The 19,599-nt window shown below is 54.8% G+C and overlaps 5 protein-coding genes across 5 annotated transcripts; 1 reads left to right on the top strand and 4 right to left on the bottom strand.

The window, feature by feature from the left end:
* Positions 1 to 53: 53 nt before the first annotated feature.
* Tf2-6-7 (Transposon Tf2-6 polyprotein) lies at positions 54 to 3,387 on the top strand (the record flags this gene model as incomplete). Its single annotated transcript, XM_066152792.1, has 2 exons — positions 999 to 2,894; positions 3,217 to 3,387. The coding sequence occupies 2 exons, from the start codon at positions 999 to 1,001 to the stop codon at positions 3,385 to 3,387; spliced, it is 2,067 nt and encodes a 688-aa protein (XP_066007835.1).
* A 121-nt stretch (positions 3,388 to 3,508) lies between these two features.
* On the bottom strand, positions 3,509 to 4,300 carry CGGC5_v013026 (uncharacterized protein; the record flags this gene model as incomplete). Its single annotated transcript, XM_066152791.1, has 4 exons — positions 3,509 to 3,843; positions 3,895 to 4,110; positions 4,186 to 4,225; positions 4,268 to 4,300. The coding sequence occupies 4 exons, from the start codon at positions 4,298 to 4,300 to the stop codon at positions 3,509 to 3,511; spliced, it is 624 nt and encodes a 207-aa protein (XP_066007836.1).
* Positions 4,301 to 7,225: 2,925 nt separating this feature from the next.
* CGGC5_v013025 (uncharacterized protein) lies at positions 7,226 to 10,944 on the bottom strand (the record flags this gene model as incomplete). Its single annotated transcript, XM_066152790.1, has 3 exons — positions 7,226 to 7,461; positions 7,515 to 10,676; positions 10,746 to 10,944. 3 exons carry the CDS (start codon positions 10,942 to 10,944, stop codon positions 7,226 to 7,228), a joined length of 3,597 nt encoding a protein of 1,198 aa, XP_066007849.1.
* A 516-nt stretch (positions 10,945 to 11,460) lies between these two features.
* CGGC5_v013024 (uncharacterized protein) lies at positions 11,461 to 13,730 on the bottom strand (the record flags this gene model as incomplete). The annotated part of the gene is made up of 2 exons (XM_066152789.1): positions 11,461 to 13,019; positions 13,142 to 13,730. 2 exons carry the CDS (start codon positions 13,728 to 13,730, stop codon positions 11,461 to 11,463), a joined length of 2,148 nt encoding a protein of 715 aa, XP_066007850.1.
* A 3,650-nt stretch (positions 13,731 to 17,380) lies between these two features.
* CGGC5_v013023 (uncharacterized protein) lies at positions 17,381 to 18,836 on the bottom strand (the record flags this gene model as incomplete). Its single annotated transcript, XM_066152788.1, has 3 exons — positions 17,381 to 17,730; positions 17,795 to 17,799; positions 17,998 to 18,836. 3 exons carry the CDS (start codon positions 18,834 to 18,836, stop codon positions 17,381 to 17,383), a joined length of 1,194 nt encoding a protein of 397 aa, XP_066007837.1.
* Between the last annotated feature and the right edge of the window lie 763 nt (positions 18,837 to 19,599).

The following is a 19,599-nucleotide window of genomic DNA, read 5'->3' as shown; positions in this document are numbered from 1 at the left end:
CGCCTACCGACGAAGAACCACGACAGGCAACAAGAAAAAGGTTCATCCACCAGATGTCACAAGGACATAAGGGTAATATCGAACTCGAAGTTACCATCAACCAGCAAACGACACTCGCGCTAATCGACAGCGGAGCTGAAGCTAATTACATCGCCCCTCGAGCCATCAACAGGCTAGAAGTACAATGGGGAGGAAAAGAGCGACCCTATCAGTTACACACGGCAGAAGGAGAAGAATTCAAGTACGAAGGAGGTACCATCTACAACGAGACTGCGCCCCTCGAGATGAGTTACCTGGATCGAAAAGAAAGAATCCAATTCGACATTGCCGACATAGGGACGTACGACATAGTGCTAGGATTACCCTGGCTACGGACGAATAACCCACGGATAGACTGGAGCAAAGGCCAACTCCATTGGGACCACGACGACTCAGTCCCTGAGCAGCCCTGTCAAAACCAGGCCTCAAACGAGCCGATACAGCAAGAAACAGCAAAACGATACATCTGCTACCTCAAGGCAAAAGAAGCCACGTCACAACCATTGACAACGACGGATCTCGAACAAAAGAATGATCCACTTCTGTCTATCCCAGAAGAATACAGAGTTTACGAGAAACTCTTTGCAGCCGAATTAGAAACCGGACTGCCCGAACACACCAGTTTCGACCACGAAATACCCCTCAAAAAAGGGAAGGAACCACGCTTCAACAAAATCTACGGACTCAACCAGACAGAGATGGAAGCTCTAGACAAATACCTTGAAGAAAACCTCAAGAAGGGATACATCAGACCCTCAACGTCACCAGCAGGAAGCCCAATCCTGTTCGTACCCAAAAAGAACGGAAAACTACGATTATGCGTCGACTACCGCATGCTCAACGAAATGACGATTAAAAATCGTTACCCACTGCCACTCATCGACGAAATGAGACGACTCCTCCACGGAGCCAACTGGTTTACAGCTCTCGACCTCAAGGGAGCCTACAACCTGATCAGAATGAAGCAAGGCGAAGAATGGAAGACCGCCTTCAGGACACGAAAAGGACATTTCGAATATCTCGTCATGCCCTTCGGCCTTACCAACGCCCCTGCGACTTTTCAGAACATGATCAACCAAGTCCTACGCAAGTACGTCGATATTTGTGTAGTAGTCTATCTCGACGACATTCTCATCTTCTCACCAACACTTGAAAAACACAAAGAAGACGTGCACCACGTCTTACAAGCCCTCCAAGAAGCTAAGCTGTTGGTCGAGCCTGAGAAAAGCGAATTTCACACACAAAAAGTGGAATACCTCGGATTCACCATCACCCCTGGCAAAGTCTGCATGTCAGAAAACAAAGTCAAAGCCATCAAGGAATGGCCGGTACCCAACAACCTCAAGGAAGTCCAAGGATTCCTAGGTTTCGTCAACTTCTACCGCAAATTCATCAAAGACTATGGCAAGATCAACGCGGCCCTCACAAACCTCAGCCGCAAAGACACGCCCTTTACATGGGAAGAACCACAACGAACAGCATTCCAGAAGATCAAGGACCTCATCGCCAGTGAACCCGTCTTGGTCATCCCAGACCCGACAAAACAGTTCGAAGTAGAACCCGACGCATCCGACTATGCGATCGGGGCGCAACTATCTCAACGAGACTCAGAAGGACGACTACATCCGTGCGCCTTCTTCTCTCGCAAGCTCCACGGACCCGAACTCAACTATCAGATCCACGATAAGGAACTCATGGCAATCATTGAAGCCTTTAAGGAATGGAGACCCGAGCTCTCAGGAACCACCCACGAAGTACTTGTGTATTCAGATCACAAGAACCTTTCACACTTCACGACTTCGAAAGTGTTGAATAAAAGACAGATTAGATGGTCGGAATTCTTATCAGAATTCAACTTCCGAATCATCCACCGCAAAGGATCAGACAATGGCAGAGCCGACGCTCTTAGCCGAAGGCCGGACTACAACGTCCCGGTACCTGAAGAAACCCAGGTGATTCTCAAAGGAAACAACGACGGAGACCTCGTGCCAGCAACCAAACTCTTGATGATGGCTGGACGATCTAGTACTAGCCTGACTAGCGAGCTAGACGACGAAGCTATCATGGAATTTCATGCTCGCCCCGCACACGGTCACCAAGGAATCACCAAAACCTGGAAACGACTACGGCAACAATATGGAGAAAAGGTCACTAGAGAACGTGTGGCAAAAGCAATTAAGGATTGTGAGGTCTGCCTCAAAAGCAAACCCGCTAGACACCAACCTTATGGTATGCTACAACCTTTGCCTGTGCCGCAAACCGCCTGGCAATCCATATCCCTCGACTTCATCGTCAAGCTACCGAAGTCTCGAGAACCCCTTACGGGAACACACTTTGACAGCGTTCTTGTCATTGTGGACCGACTCACGAAGTACGCCTACTTCATCCCGTACAAAGAAGCAAGCAACGCCGAAGAATGTGCCTATACATTTCTTAAGTACATCATCGCCAACCATGGAACACCCAAGGAAATTGTGTCAGACAGAGACAAGATCTTCACCTCCAACTTTTGGAAGTCAATCATGTCACACCTTGGCATCAAACAATCAATGTCCACTGCATTCCACCCGCAGACCGACGGACAAACAGAACGAATCAACCAGATCCTCGAAACCTACCTCCGCGCCTATGTCAACTACAACCAAGACAATTGGGTTGTACTGCTACCAATAGCCCAGTTCGCCTACAACAGCGCAGTAGGAGAAAGTACCAAGGAATCCCCCTTCTACCTCAACTATGGATTTGAACCTACCGCCTATGGAGAACGCCGAGCAGGCCCAACTGCAATCAAGGCTGTCGCCTCAGTACGGCAAATCAAGGATATCCAGGAAAACACACGCAAAGAACTCGAATTTGTACGACAAAGAATGACAAAATTCAGCAACAAACGAAGGATTGAGGGACCAACCTTGAAAGAGGGAGATAGCGCCTATCTCGTACGGCGAAACATCAAAACAAAACGACCAAACGACAAACTCGACTACAAAAAACTCGGACCTTTCAAAATCTCACGAGTAATCTCACCAGTCAATTATGAACTCGAACTCCCGGAAACCATGAAGTGTCACCCAGTATTCCATGTCTCATTACTCGAACCAGCTCCACAAGGATCACGGACGAACGACCTCATCATCGTGGAAGACAATGAACCAGAATACGAAGTAGAACGAATCATAGACCACCTCAAAGAGCCAGAAGGGTATCGATACCTCGTCAAATGGAAAGGATACGGACACGAAGACAACACATGGGAACCAGCCAAAAACATCACCAACGCAGCAGAAGAACTCACGATCTACTGGCAACAACACCAAGAACGAGAAGTCACACCGGCACCTGTTATACTAGTCCAGAAGAACGCTGGATATAAGCGAATCAAGCACCCACATCGCTTCACCGAACCACCAACAGAAGCAGATCGACCACGACAAGGAAAACCATTTATTCGCCTAGGAACACCAGAAAATAACTAGGACTCTCCCGACAAAAAATTCGGAGTAGCAGGATTCCAGTCGAACAAAGCATCCACATTCGAAGCACTCCAAGCTCCCGTTGACTGTGCCTCCAAGGTAGCAGCCGACACGTCCTCCGAAGATTCAGCAACAGCTGCTTTACCTTTCCTAAACACCATTCGCTTCTCTTCCCGCAATCGCTCCAACTTCGCTAGCGATTCGTTCAGTTCCGACTGAGCTTTTTGATAAGCCTCCGCCTTTTGCTGCAAAGCAGCAGCCCTTTCACGAAACCTCGCCTCCTCCGCCACTTCCGCCTGATCCAGACGATCCGACTCCGCCACCAAACGATTTACTGCCCACCACAATCAGTAAGGAACTATGCGACACGGCCAAGAGAACCCACGAGTACAGATCGCATCCTCAGAAGCATCGCAAGGAATACCAAGACGATGACAAGTCCCGCAGATGTCGGAATCCGGAAGAAGCAAACAGCGCACACCACGCGAGCGACAATTCGAGCAAGGCATTTCGTTTTCAATACCCTCGTTAATAAATCGAAGAATTCGGAACAAACGGCGACGAGTCGAGGCACCAGAAGACTTTGGTTTTTGAACGCGACCTGACATGGTGTCAGCATCATGAGTAAATCAGGAAACACGATTGACGAATCCCCAACCTGGGACCAACGACCTACTTATGTTGGGTCTTGAGGACAAGACCTTTGGAGAGGGGACCTGATGTTACGACCCGTTATGCATGGATAACAGTTAACCGACCCACTCGGGCGTCGGGCGGCTAGGACAGGACATTTGTACTATGCAGGATCACGGGAACAACAGGGACTCACTCAGGAACGGAAGAACTATGGTACAGGTCACGTGATGATAAGGAATGAGCATAGATAAGGGACCCACAATGAGCGCTCAGTGGAGACTAGAATGAGCGCTCATCCCACTCTAGAATGAGCGCTCATAGTGACAAGGGGCACAGCGCTCATGAACAAGCAGAACTGTTCATATAAGACTTATATATATAGTATGACCCTGAGCCTGGCTCATGGTCAGACTTCCATAGCTCTTCAGCAATCAACTTAGTATTCATCCTCACGGATACTCTCAGCTTACCTTCACTGCGAATTACTTGTTGAGCCTAAGACTGATCACCTTAGCCTCTGACGACCGATCTACTATCAGCCTACGACCTACGACTCAGACCACGACCTCAGTGAACTGTTATAACGTGTCAATCCCCAGCTTCTGTTAGCAGACCCTACTGTCGGATAGCTGACCGTAACATCGGGCCAATGGCTGTACACGGATGGCCGTATCTCGACGCGTTCCGGCATGAAATTAACTGAGTAGTATGTCTAGTCGGCTTATGATGGAAATAACACTTTATGTTGTTGTTCTTTTCCTCAGCTTTATAACTAACTTTATTGATTCGCCTCCTGATTCGAGTGCTAAGTACACAGCTTACTTACTGCTCCTTTGCTTAGCCTCCTGCCAAAAACCTATGATAAACCCGCTAGCTAAATGACCCTCGCATCTTTAGATACAGAGACACTGCCACCTGCTGCGGCTCGAAGGCGCAAAAAAACAAGAATCACCAAAGAAGGGCGAAACATACAACACCGGGCATTCGCCGGTCGTCACCGACCCGACTACTACTCCAGCCCTCACTGGCTTGTCTATGGGAGAGCGGACGGGATCCCGAATTCTCCAGTAGGTATGGTCGTATGTGGCAGAAGGGCGGCCGGGCTGGCTCTTAATCCTAACACTACCCCATCCCGTCAACTAACTCCTCGCCTTAGGTCAAGGACTTTGAGAAATAGTTATGCGCTAGAATTACTTCAGTATGCAGTTGTAGTCGCTATAAGCCTGTTACGGTCAGCTATCCGACAGTAGGGTCTGCTAACAGAAGCTGGGGATTGACACGTTATAACAGTACACTGAGGTCGTGGTCTGGGTAGTAGGTCGTAGGCTGATAGTAGATCGGTCGTCAGAGGCTAAGGTGATCAGTCTTAGGCTCAACAAGTAATTCGCAGTGAAGGTAAGCTGAGAGTATCCGTGAGGATGAATACTAAGTTGATTGCTGAAGAGCTATGGAAGTCTGACGATGAGCCAGGCTCAGGTCATACTATATACAAGTTCTGCACAGTATCTCTTGTGGTGGCTATGTAGGATATCCGTGCTATCCAACATATCCATGGATAGCTGGGATAGCGGACATATCCAACATATCCATCTTTGCCCTGTATCCGTGCTGTTCCCGAAGTCACGTGACCTGTACCATAGTTCTTCCTTTCCCGATGGTTCCTGGTTACACCTGTGTTACTGCGTACATATGTTCTGCGTTAGCCGCCGAGATGCCAGGCGGGGCTGTTCCAACGTGTCATGCCTGTCGGGTCGTAACATGGCAACTGGTGCCCTTCATCTCGACTCATCTGAGATTGCAGTGAACAAGCCGAACCTTGACCTGTACCCTAAGAGGCACCAGGGAAGGCGTTTAGGGTTAGGGTTAGGCAGGGGGTGATAGGTGGGACAGGACGAGTTAGACCAACAGTTATACACCGACAGTCGTAGAAGATCCAGGTGGGGTCGTTAGCTTTCCTTTTGTTTCCTTTTTTTCCTTCCTTTTTTTTTTTTCCCCCTTCCCTCTTTTGCGCTGTGCGGTGAGTGTGGTTGACGTCGTCCGCGACCGGCTGCCCCGCCCCGACCGGTCGTACCACCCCGCTCGGTGCCGCCGCCGCGGCCGCGTAATCTCGGCCATACCCACTTCGGAAGCATGCGACAACGTCGTCCATAAGCATGCGCTACACAATTGAGACGCGGTGCGCCTCGCTTGCTCTGTGACCCGCCGGGTCCCCTCGCCGAGCTGGACGTACGTCGAAAAGGCCAAGTATAACAACGGTGAGAGATAGAATCCCCAGTCGAGGGCCTATCAGCTTAATCGGTCGAGCACTCCTCTAGCTAAGGAGAAGATCCGGGTTCGAGTCCCGGGTGGGCCTCTTTTTTGCCCTGATCTCAAATATCCAATCCGTTTTGTCATAGGCCTCTCCGTTGGCAAGAAATCCCTTGTTTTAGGGTTTATTTCGTTTATACTCTCAGTTCTAAGCCATCAGAGTGCGATACCTTACGTATACTTGGGAACATGTTCATGAAATTTCCTCTCCTGCAAGGAACCGCCTAGCCTCACATTATATACTATATCTTGGTCTCTCGTATCTCCAATCCCCGTTTATACTCTCCTTCCTCAGGACAATGGTCCTGTTGGCGAGATACATAACCTTTCGACACGACAGTCGACGTGTCCCCCACGTGATAGCTCAGCAAGAGAGGCTGGTGGAGAAAACGCATCACCTGGACGAAGGTGAGGTGGTCTTCGCTGTGGTCCTGGTTGTATTCATGTGCCTACCCAGCATTGGTAATCCGATCTGACCCCAACGCCTGAGATGAGACGAAAGCCGAGGCTAGAGGTATAGGTGATGGCTATGAAAACCACTGCGGACCCTCCTCCCCTCCTAGACCTTCTCTCTTTATAATTTGTCCCAGTGATTAACTTGGGGCTATGCATCCTTAAGGCTTTAGGGTGTAACGCGCTTAAGCGTTCACCTGGCTCCCATCGGATTCGCCCACCGAAATTGGAAGAAAACCCAATGCATCTGCATCTCCTACTCAATTCCCATCATCTCCCTTCCCTTCCTTTATGCGCCTATTTATTGTATTTGTATAACCCTATCGATCCTTGATGATGCTCGCGCAACGCTCCGTCCAGATGCTGTCCTGGCTGTTGAAGACCACGCCGATAAAGTCGTCTGGCCGTTTCATGGCCGACCGTAGCTCTCGGAATGTCTGGAGGAGGTCCTCTTGAGGCCGCAGCTGCAGGTCTGTGTTTCGGGGGCTGTCGCGGTTGCTTTTTGAGGTGACCCAACCCAGCTCACGCAACATCCGGTTGCTGCACCCCTTATGCTCTACAGCGCCATTAGCATCATAAGCCTCACACCATCCCTGCGTTATACTGTACCAATCTTCTTCGTCATCTCGGCTACATCATAGGCCGTCCCACTTGAACCCTTCTTCCAGGGGAAAGAGGCGGGGTAGAGGAACCACATCATCCTCGTGACCATGACGAGGGCCAGCTGGGCCGGGTCCTTCCTCTTGGCTGCGGTCCCGAATTCGCGCGACCCAGGCGCAACCTCTGGCGTTTCCGATGAGGAGCAAACGGTCAATGTGATCATCAGCATCAGGCAACAGAGGGGGTCGTCGATGTTGTTAGAGAGGCAGTTTATCGCCAGCTGATAGTGGTCTAGAACCCGTAGGTCGCCCTTGTTAGAGAAGATCGCCTTAGCCTTGAGAAAACCGTCCGTGATAAGGCTGGGGACGTTGGTGAAGGGGAAGCTGCAGCCGAAGCTGATGGTTCTGCGCGTCTGCCTGAGCGCCCGGTCGTGCGCAGCTTTCTCGTGCTTGATTTGAGCTTCCTGCGCCGCGCGCCTCAGGGAGCCTGGCGGACCGGTTACTACTACGTGCGCGACCTCTCGACCGCGCAGGCTGACGACGGTGGTTGACGTTAAGCGGCCCTTGACGGCGTCAGGCACCCACTCAACACCGGCCGCGAGGAGTCGGCCAGCTATCACGGAGACCCACTCATCAGGCTTGAGTCCGTTGCTAGCCTGGTTGCCGCTAGTCATGGCCGCCTGCAGATGGTCCGGCCATGTCGCGTTGACTGGCGCGGATGCTGCCCGCCCCTTCTCGGTAGAGATAACGCGGAGAAGCTCAGTAGCAAAGTCATGCCTGGTGCGCGTCCTCGACAAGGTTATTTTTATGCGCGAGCCGCCCGAGGTGAGACCGTCAGTTAGCCGCTGTAGCGCGATATGGGTGAAGGCGTCTGGCGCCGCTTCCCACGCCTCAACAGCCGACTTACACGCCTCTTTCTGCTCCAAGGTGATAGGTATGCTACTAGTGTCGCTACTACCTTCTTGCAGCCTGCGCCGTAGTTGGTTAGCTATGAAGAGCTTCGTCTGGGGGATCCACATCTCCCGCAGGAGTTCCGTCACATATTCTGTCACAGCTGCATGGCTCTTGAATGCGTCCCGGCCTAGCTGGCTGAACCAGATCTCGGTCTCCCGGTGGGAGGCAAGGCGGTCGCCGTAGTGGTGCTGTAGCTCGCTAATATGGAGCAGTATAAGCCTTCCCGTCTTCGCGGAGCGGGGCCACCGGCTGGTGTCCATGAAGCAGGTCGCTGCCCCGGCTGGACCGAGGTCTAGTACGGCTGGGTCGATATAGGGCCACGCCCCAGCTAGAAGGCTGTCGATGGTGCCTAGCGGCCGGAGCACCGTCTTCGGCAGGTGGCGCTCATGCCCGGTGAAGATATACCCACCAAGCCGGTCAAGTACTGCAACAGCCTCAGAGTGTGCGAGGTCTAGGCCGCGCTCGCCGCCAGCAACGTAACGCCGTTCCATCTCACAGATAGCAAGCTCAAACAGGCGGCAGTAGGCCGACATGATACGGGGGAAGATTCCGACTGGTATAGACCGAAAGATATGGACATACGACTCATGCTCTGTGAGGAAGAAGCGCATGAGTTGGAAAATGGGGCGAATGACGTTCTCGAATGTGCGCTCAACGCTGTCCATATGTCGTATGTTGAGTGATACGACCTGCTCCATCCGGTATGCTACCTCATCCTTCTCGATAGCGATGTCCAGCTGCCTGCGCTCTCGCGCAAACGGCTTAGACTCTTCGGGCTGCTCAGGCGTGAGGTCGCCACGGATACGACGTAGTAGCCTCTCCCGCCTGTCTCTTGTGTACGACATGGCGGATGTGTGTGACGTTGGGGCTGTTAGCGCTGCTGTCGCGTACCCCTTTGTCGCGAGGAGGGCGCTGGCGCTATGGCGCACGCTTCTCTTGATGTTGGAGTAGCCCTGGAAGTAGCCGAACGAAAGCACGTCTGCGCCCTCATTGCGGTCGCTCATATTCCCCTGTAGAGCGGTGTAGAGCGAGTTAAGGAAGGCGGGCGGCTGGCTGGAAGAGAAGTTTCCATACGTGGGGTGGAAGGCCTGCGGGTAGAAGGTGTAGTCGCGGTTCCCAGGGTACTCTCGCGCCACCATGTTCCGGTCGGCGAGGAGGCAGCGCGTCTGTGAGCCGCCCGACTCGCTATTGATACAGACTGCGAGGGCGTAAGATATAGCACTGATACTGCTGAGATCAAAGCGGGCGTTGAGCTCCACGATCATGCTCTGTAGGTCCCTGCTCTCTCTGAGCATCTGCTGGTACTCCCGGCCTTCCACTGTATCGCTATGTGTACTTTGTCCCTCGTTAAGAGAGAGCTCTTCGACCTCCTGCCGAGAATTTCCATCTCTGAGGCCCTCCTCCTCGGCATCCTGCTCGGCGTCCTCCACCCCCTCCTCCTCCTCCTCCTCCTCCTCCTCCTCCTCCTCCTCATAGGGTATATGTCTCTCGCGCGGCAGGTCGTAGATAGTATCGCTGACCTGGATCTCGATATTCGCGCCGTAGTCATACGCGTGAAAGGCCGGCTCGTGGCGTCGCCAGAATGAATTGGGATTGTGGGTGCTAGCCCAGGCGGCCCAACCGTCCATGAACTGCTGCTGGAAGACCTGCCACTTAGCCGAGCTTATGCGCTGGGTACTCTTTGTCCCCAACCGCCAGCAGGCCTCAACCCCCTCGCCAAGCAGTTGCGGCGACTGGAAGACGCCCACGATGTATGCGGCCAGCTCGCGGGCTAACCCGGCCGGCATCCCGCTCTTGTCCAAGGCTGTTGGTCTCTCGCGTGGGGCCCCGCCCCTGGAGGTCGGCTCGTGCGCCACGGGGTGCATGACGACGAACCAGACCTCTCGGGTACCAGCCTTAGCGACCCTGAACGTGCGCCCGGTGATATCGAACGGGATGCCGCCGATATGCTTTGCGCTGTAGGGCGCTGCGTATGACTCGAGAGAGAACTCGATGTTGTCGAAGACGGGCCCGTCGCTTTTCGTGATGGGGCTGCGTGGCTTGCCGACGATGCTGAAGAAGTCAAGGAAGAACTGCGGGAAGAAGGCGTCCGTGGCCTTCGCTGGCGCGCTGCCTCCAGCGCGGGACCCGAAGTCAATCGTGTGCTTCTCCTGCAGCATCTTGATAGCATCGGCTGGCTCGAAATCGCTTCGGAGGACCTTTTCGATAAAGCGTCTGGCTGTGGATAGGTGTGAGAGGCGTCAGCGTTTTCTTCTCGCTCCTAGTTGAATTCCTTCTACATATATACCTCGGAACCTGTGGTGCCCTGAGGAGTGGTCCACCGCCCACCTGTGGCTGGTCCGCCCGTCGTTGCCTTCGTCCTCTTGCTGGTCGTCGACGAAGAACTCGTCGCCGTCCGGGTCGGAGGCAGCACCAACGTCAGAGAAGGCTTCACCATCCACTAGCAGCATCTCAGTAGCAACATCTCCCTCGTTAGCTGTAGACATCTTAGTATGGTTATAGCGTGATAGTGGTGTAGGCCTTGCTATCCACGGTCTTAGTTGTGTGTAATCTACACGTTGGCTGAGGGATTTCCTACAAAACGCCCTCTATTTGCTATACGAAACCACCTGTGCATCCTCCGCTGGGAGGAGACCACCTACTGACCACTTATTCAGCAGGTGGTGGACAGGTTGCTGCTGATCATACCCTATTCCCTCTATAGACCTCGCCCACTATAGGCGTAGGAGGCAGATGCACAGCAGCATCTATGCATGTACGTATGCCCTCCTGGCGTGCCCGGGAGGGCATGGGATAGCAAGAAGAAAAAGCAAGCTGATGGTCGCTTAGGAATGGGTTATCAAACTATATTTGCGAGACCCACTTTGCTGTGGGAAATGAGAAACCTGATTTGTATTTGCCCGGCGGGCGCACGCATCTGCTGAGACATTTTCCATTGGCGGAATTAACTTTCTCGCATTCATTATCTGGTATGCAGGGGAACCCAGAACGTGCCAACGCCCCTACTGCCGCGCGGCGCTGGCCGGTTTCCTGGCTCTAGGCCCTAGCTTCCAGCGTGGCCCTGGTTTCTGGCTGGCGGTAGTTGCTGGCGCTGGGGGCGACGGCAGAGGGCGCCGCTGTTGATGCGGCGGCGGCGGCGAGGAGGAAGGGGGGATGCTGCTGCGGCGGCTGGGTCGTGCTACGTGCTGAGCGCCATCTTCGTCGTCGACGTCGCCGCCGCCGCCGCTGCGTTGGCGCTGGCGGGAGGACTGCCTGGCGATGACGGGCGCGTCCTGCGGCGGCTGGCTAGGGTCGTCGGGGCGGTCCGGCGCCGCCGCTGGGGAGCTGTTGGGGAACGCAAGGTACAGATAGGCGTTGACGAGCTCCTCCGCCTTCTGCTGGGCGAGCCGCATCGCCGCGGCGTCCTGCTGGCCGGCGAGCTTGAACAGGCCGGCGCAGAACCCCTGCACGAGGGTGGAGGCCTTGGCCTGGCGCTCGCACCTCCTGGTCGCGCGCTCCGTCTGCCACGATGGCCGCAGTGTATGGCCCTCCCTATCGGTCGTCTGCCGCACCAGCTTCAGCAGGCGTGCCCACGCGACGTAGTTGAAGCGCTGCCCGTATGAGCCGCCGCCCTCGTCGCTGTCCTCTCCCTCGGCGGGCGCGTCGTCGTCCAGGAGCGGGAGCAGCTCCGGCGCCCGGAACTCGGCCAGGTTGTCCCGCACGTAGTCCAGGACGCGTCTCTGCAGCTGGACAGCCGCGATCGCAGGGAAGGCCCCGGGCGCCCAGCCCCTGCTTGAGGCGAGCTCGTCTAGCGCCATCGACAGGTGCTCCCGGAGGAGGGGCTTGTTCCTCACCTTAGGCCTGATGTCGTCGACGGCCTTGGCCTGCTCTGGGCTGATCCAGCGGATCACGTGATGGAGCACGCGGACGGCCGTCTGGATCTCTAGCTTCCTGCAATGGAGGACGCGCCTCAGGTCGGGGAACGTGAGCACAAGCGATTCCGCGATGTGGTCGTGGACGAGGCGGTAGGTGCTGTCATCCAGCGTCGCGAGGAACCCGTCGACCCGCGCGGTGCGCGGCGCTTGCCCCGCCTGCTGCTCCCCAGGCGCGTAGAACACGCTTGTGACGTTGGGGGCGGCTTGGCAGGTTGAGAGCCTCTCCCAGTCGGCAGGCGTGATGTTATCCCGCTCGTCCGCGGGCAGGTCGGCCAGGACGCCGAGGACCTCGCCCAAGGCATCGATCCAGTACTCATCGATGCGGAGGCTGGCGATCCACTCAAAGTATGAGATGTTGAAGGTGTCCAGCCCTAACCTCGTGCGGCACCACTGCGTCGTGGTGGGCCGCCACCTCCGGTGGTTCCATAACGTGATGAGCCTCCGCGTTGGGAAGTGCTTGTCGCCGCCGAGGCGGAGTGCCTCAATGACGTGCGGGGCGGCGTCCTCCCCGCCCAAGCCCTCGTCCTCCCGCCCTCCTGTGAAGGCGATGGACGCGAGCTGCATCCAGATCTGCCCGTGGTTGTCGGGCAGGCTTGGGTCCCGCCGGTTAACACGCAGCTTGACGTTCAGGTCGCGCGGCAGGCGGTCTTTAGTGTTCCATGTCGTCCGTTAGCCTCTCGTGAACCATCATCCTTATGCTTTTTGTGTGGTGAACCGGATGGGAATGGCGAGGGGGGAGGGGGGGAGGGGGGAGGGTGCGCCTTCCTACCTTTATCGTAGAGCTCGCACACCCACCACAGATTGGAACCCGGCGCGCCCGTCTCCTTGACGTACTCGCGGAGCGCCTGGATGCGGTGCTGGCCGGCCATCACCTCAGCCTTGGTCCCATTGACTTCGGCCCAGCGCAGGAAGCATAGCTCGCGAGGGCCGTCCTCGTCATCCTCGTCGTCCTCATCGTCCTCGTCGTCCTCGTCGCGCTCGTCGCCGCCGTCCTGTAGCATACGCCTGACTTCCTCGGCGCTGCAGAGGACGACGATACGGTTCTCCGGCGCCCGCCTTTCCAGCCCGCCGCTCCTGAATGCGTGTACCAGCTCCTGGACGTGGGCCGCGTTGATCGGCCGATTCTTTCCGACGCTCCAGGCTGTGCTGAGCATGTCAACGGGCATCCTAGCAACAGCGAGGAGGAAAGGTTGTGCCCGTTCTCGCGCGGACGAGGTCTCTGTGAAGGGTGCGCTGGCCTCGTCTTCTCGTCTGGCCCGCACCCGCCTCCTGGACCCTGACGGCGCTGCCGTAGCCGCTTTCTTATCGTCGCTCTCGTCACGCTTCCTCTTCCGCTGGTTGGCGGGCACTCTGGTCATTGCGGTGATGTGCACTTTCTGATGGAGGAAACTATCGGGTTTTCCTGTTTTTTCCCCCTTTGTTTCCAGGGTGGTGGTTTAGGACTGGGTGGTTGAGTGGTTAAGAGGGTGCGGGAGTGCTGTTGGTGAGATGAGATATGTGGGTGTGCGTAAAAGGGAACATGGTACTCAAAAAAGGGGTACGTATTCAGCATGACTGGATGTGATTGGCTGAGACTGCTGCTTTAGGCTGCCAGGCGAGGGCGGGCCAGCCGTGGCGGCGCGGCGCGGCCAGCAGCCAGCGGCCAGCGGCCAGCGGCACGGCGACAAGCCAGCCACAACGGCTCAGGGAATTAATATGCACTTACAACTGTGAATGCCGTGGATGCTTGTACCCGCTGTTCATCGCCCTTGAACGGATAGCCGTGTTGTCTCGTACGCTCTATGCTGAGGATTAACGCCCTCTACAGGCTGCGTCTCAGGTCCTGCGAGCTTGTAGTAGGGTTTCAGCGTGCCTCTAGCATGAGACGAGCGTGGGATGGTGAGTTGGAGCCCTGTCTGGCTATACTGTATATACTCTATCCTAGGCGGACGACTGTTCTAGTAGGGAGATGTCCAGCGTGAGGTCTGTTATGAGGAGCAATACACGCTCTTCTAGCTTAACCTGGGCTGACTATCACTACACATAAGGGTATGTGTAGCCCAGCTGGTCATCTGTTTATGACGATATAAAGATTCATCATGATACTAATACAGCATATCTGTTGGATGTGTATACTTATTGGGACTGGATGGCGGTTTTGTGTGGCACACACTTTTAGTGCATATCCAAATACATCTTGTGATAAAATGCAGAAAAAAAAGCGTCTCAGTGCTGCAATGAGCGATTTTGCCCGTTTCAACTCTAAATCACCTCTATATTATCTATATAAGCTATTCGATCTACTTTTTTACTAGCTACAGCATGACGCGTGGAACTATTCGCTATTTGCATCTTTTAACCCTGGGTTTCGAGGGGCGACTCGCCCAGTTGATGCTCAACAGGCTCTGACATAATCAACTACTGTGGGGCGGCCTCCGGCACGGGGTCGCAGTTGTTCCAGACTCTAAGAGCTGTCCGCTCCCGTCCAAGGGCTGTCCCCAGACCTCCCTCAGGGTCTACACCCCCCCCTCCTTCTATTTTTACATCACCCGACTATGCTACTTCGTGGACGCGTCTCCCCGTCTTTCTCATGCCTTTCTGCTGGCTATTACTCCTCTCACTTCCCTAGGCTGACCGACCAGGCCTCTCCACGCACATATAGCCCGGCCATTGCTCTATACTTGTCTCACCTGTCTAGAATAATGGACTTGATCATAGGAGCGGCTTGTCTTTCCTCTCCATACAGGGCTTGACGTGTTTATCTTGCTTCCTTCCGACGCGACGTTATGCACTAGTCCGCTTCCGGTAAGGCGCTTGCTGACTCATAGCCAAACACCCTTTCATTAAACGCGTGGATAACTCTGCTTCCTCCCCGGGGGGACGCGCTCCTGGTTTTCTCTTTCCTTCTTCATCCCATCTTCATCTCGCCATCTCTAGATGAAATACAGAGGAAAGTAACGGCGCTACGGATACATGCGTGCTGCTCAATAGCCACCTGCGGACGCTTTACTACATTATCCATCTTTCTCCCTCAATCTGAATACTCCCCGCGAAGGGAGAGAGAGGCCTGCGGCTCTCGAACAATCGACGTGATGTGCATCACCACGAAGCTCGACGGAAACCCTTACGTGGACCAGCTAGCTAGGCTTGAACATAACGTTCCTAAGGTAAGACAAGGTAAGTAGATGCGCGAACGTTAATGCGGCTTCTAGATGAAAGCTGTACGGCGGGGTTTGGTTGAGGCCTGCGAAGCCCCCAAACGCGTAAGTTGTTCTTTGGCCGCGAGGGCGTGAGTTGGACAATGTCCCCAGGCATGAGGCATCGGGCTTTTGACACTTGAAGCCCCCATACCCCCGCGGGCATACGTTGCTTCATGCCCCCAGGGGCGTCGAGCTTTCTATGCCCTCACGGGCATGCGTTGCTTCATGCCCCCAGGGGCGTCGAGCTTTCCATGCCCTCACGGGCATGCGTTGCTTCATGCCCCCAGGGGCGTCCAGCTTTCTATGCCCCCACGGGCATGCGTTGCTTCATGCCCCCAAGGGCGTGTCACTACAGCCTGCCTTACCCTGCCTAGCTAGCTACAAATAAATCTATACATCCATCTACCTATCTATCTACCTACCTACCTAGCTTAGCAGTATGCCTGCCTGCCTGTGCCTGCCTGTGCCCGCCTGTGATCCTATCCCTCTCTCTCCTCGTGCTCGTGACCTTGGATCTTGGACCTTGGACCTTTGACCTGCCTGCCCTGCCCCTGCCTGCCTGCCTGTTTTTGCTGCTTCCTAACCCTACCCTGCCCCGACCCGTGCCGTCGGGCCACGCTACTTCTGCGTAAGGTTTTAAAAGGGAGGTTCCAACCGCAGGTTGGGCAGGCCTCGATTCTCGTAAGTAGGGCTTGTAAGTGGTCCCTGCGCGGGCCCCCTGCCTCGAGGTCGAATTGGACTTCCAATCCGACAGTAACTATCTTCTCTGCTGAACATGACACCGTCTCCAGGACCAAGACGTGGCAATTCCATCTCATGCAGAGTCAAAGACATGCGTAGGCTACTTTCTCGGTTTTGTGACATGTGCGTGAAATTTCCTGCTCCTTTTCAAGTTTATTACTGTGCTCCTTGCAGCTTCAGTCCAATTATCTAAGCACTCCCTAGTTCCACCCATCAACAGCAAAATGGCGGGCCAGGCACGATTCGTATCCGATCTGGCTGAAGCCAGAGTCCAGTGGTGGGATGACAAGGACGTGTACGTTCGCTGCCCGGGATGCGGAAAGATTCACCACCACAGTTTCGACGGTCGTTATGAGCCACCGCTATGGAGCATGTCGCACTGCGATGTGACGGGTCTCGAGGCGGGCATCCTGAGGTACAAAATCGTATTCCCCTTTAATGTGAAGTCGGGTGACGTGGGCTACGAAATTGACAGACAGAGAGCCATGTTTGTGTGTGGAACTGCTGACCCCACGGCGTACTTGGGCGAGTTGGGGGAAGAGCAACCGAAACCCATGGAGATTACATTCAAAAACCGAAAGAAGTGGACTGACGCGAAAGAACAAGTTCACTATAGCGAATCCATGACAGGACTCCCTGGCGGCTGTAGCGTCGAAAGAATCGATGTTGTGGTGGGCGACCTAGTTGAAGGAAGAGTGGATGCGGTTCGTGGGTTTCTCGAGTCATTGCCAGACGCAGATATTTTTTTGCATGGGGTAGAAGCCCATCGCGTTCCTGAGCTCGATGATTACGACTCCGATAGCAGCAGCCGAGAGGGCAACGAGAAGCCGGAGAATAAGATTCACGTCACTGGCAATACAGCGCTTCATTGCGCCGCGTGCGAAAAGTCAGATGACATGGTTCGGCTTCTCCTGCAGAAAGGAGCGAAACCAAACGTCTTGAACGCGGCTGGAAGATCTCCGTTGATGGAAGCCGCCCTTTGGGGAAGGTTGAGGAACGTCGAGCTCCTCTTGGAGTATGGTGCGGACACAGAGACGTACTGCATTCGCAATGGTCAACGACTGCGTGCAGTGGACTTTGCGATGCCACTAGAGGAAAACATTGCCGAACGGGAATCTTTGGCCGGGGGAGTCTACAGAGAGAATACGCCTGAGAGGGATCGCGACCGAGCTGCAGTGGTTCGTCTGTTGCGCGGAAGGACTGAAAGCCCACCGCCAGACCGGGAACTGGCTGGGTTTGCTTTCCATCAGTCCCCGGACAATGAAAGGTCTCTGGTGATGATCGTGACCTTCAACATCCCAAATAAGTGGAAGACCGTAGCCGTGCTCTACAGAGGCGGAAGGTTTCCTGTGGTTGCGGCGATGAGCGGCTGGGGCCATGGGGAGAAGCTCGACATTCAGGTCTCCGGACAAGATTGGACCCAAGAAGTGTACGACCTCTGCGAGAGAATTGGCTTCTCGCTGCGCCCACACGACAGAGACCAAGGGAGTCGGGGGAAGTACCATGCCTGCCACGCCGAGAAGCAACTAGTCGCTTATTTTATCAGCAAACACCTCCTACGCGAGGATGTTGAGGACGTGATTGCATTGGAAAATCTCCGTCTCGACGATGCTGATGACCATGCAAAACGGGGACAGAACGGCCGGCACCATGGGCGCGACGGTCGGTCCCGTGGCGGTTGCTGTGCCCTAGAACCCGGCCGGACTTGGCCAATTTGGCGTCCCGGCCCATTCGCTTCACCAGGCCCATCGCGGGCGGCGCTCTCTCCGAGCGGCCTCTCAGCCACGATTCCTGGTACGACATGCACTTTCCGTCCTCAAAGCCTGCGAGAGACACCATGCAGTACACCCAGAGGCGCCAGAGAGATGTCAGTGTCGGGTGCTGCGATATGTCCACAAGCCTGCTATCCTCTCCGTTTCCCTTGGCTTCGCGCAGCAGCGAGGCCGCCTCGGCGGGGTTCACAACTAGTAGGCCCAGTCTGGCTACGCTTCTACACAGCATAAAGAACTGCTCAACGCACTCTCTGCTCGAGACAGTGTCGTCGACAACCAGGGCGAGCGCTTCCCAGGCGGGAGGGTTCAACCTGAAGAGGACGCCGCCAAGGCAGTGGAGCTGCACGTCGAAGTTGTCGACCAAATGGCCGAGGGAGTTGAACTCTTCTACAGAGTCACAATGAAGAAAAAGATCGCCTTCCAGAGTCTGGGCCACCACGTTGTCTACGTCCATTAAGCTGAGGCGATGCTCTGATGCTAGCTGCTCCACCTTAACTTCAACACAGTCCATAGAACGGGCTTGAAGTACAGTGGAGAGACGGAAGCCCGAGCGCACGCTTTCAAACAGCCGAGAAAAGAACCTGCCATCCCCCTTTTCCTCTCCTTCCTCGTCATCAAACTGGCTCTTTGGCTGCACATAGTCCAGCTTCTGAGGCTTCTTAGGCTTCTTAGGCTGAAGAGGCTGAGGAGGCTGAGGAGGCCGATGAGGCAGGTAATCGCGGGGATCTATGATCGTCTGCCTAGGCTGGGAGATTGTAGCAGTAGTTCTCATAAGGAGAGGACCCGGCCTTGACCGCTTGATTCCTCTTTGCTTCAGGCCAAGGTTGCGTATGTATATGTAGCATGGTACTTTCTTTCCGGAAGATTACAGTTTGTGTGGTACGTACATTACATACAGGCCTCGATCGAACAGATAAACATAACAATAGCCACCATATTAAGCTTCGGACACTATTTATATCCCCGTCTAAATTTAGCTGTGTCCAGCTTTGGCTCTGGCTTGCTGGTACTGCGCAGGAGGACGTAAGAAAACAGGGCCCTCCCAGCAACATGAACCAGTTAGGAGCACATCAGAACAGTGCCGCTCATTACAGTATATCAGATGCGCCGGTGGCCCTTACCGACGTCTTCTCCTCATAGTTGACCCTGGCTACTCTGCGGCGGCTGCCATGTCCTCTCATCCCAGACGTCAACTACTACTGGATGTGGGTAGTGTCACAGCATCGTCAGGCAACAAAACCGCTCGCCAGAATACTCCCCAGAACCAATCCTTCCTACGACGAATACAATCGATCAGCAGGCGGAAGCCGCGCTCGTCTCCCGCGCCGCGACGCCTGGGCATTGCACATGACGAGACTGGCAGCATGGAAGGACAGGATGTCTTTCTAGCCCTGAATGGGCGCGTCTTTCGGCTCGTCTCCAGTAGCAGGGGCGTGCGGGCCGTTCCTCACGGCATGATCAGCGTCATACAGAACACTTCGAACGGAGGCAAGCGCGCCACGCATCAACCGCAGTTCTAGCTGTTGAGTCTCACT

The sequence above is a fragment of the Colletotrichum fructicola genome, assembly GCF_000319635.2.
Source record: "Colletotrichum fructicola Nara gc5 chromosome Unknown KSG_Nara_v1_contig07, whole genome shotgun sequence".
Classification (NCBI taxonomy): Eukaryota; Fungi; Ascomycota; class Sordariomycetes; order Glomerellales; family Glomerellaceae; genus Colletotrichum; species Colletotrichum fructicola.
Note: the sequence above shows the minus strand (reverse complement) of the source record. Positions and strands in the feature narration are given on the sequence as shown.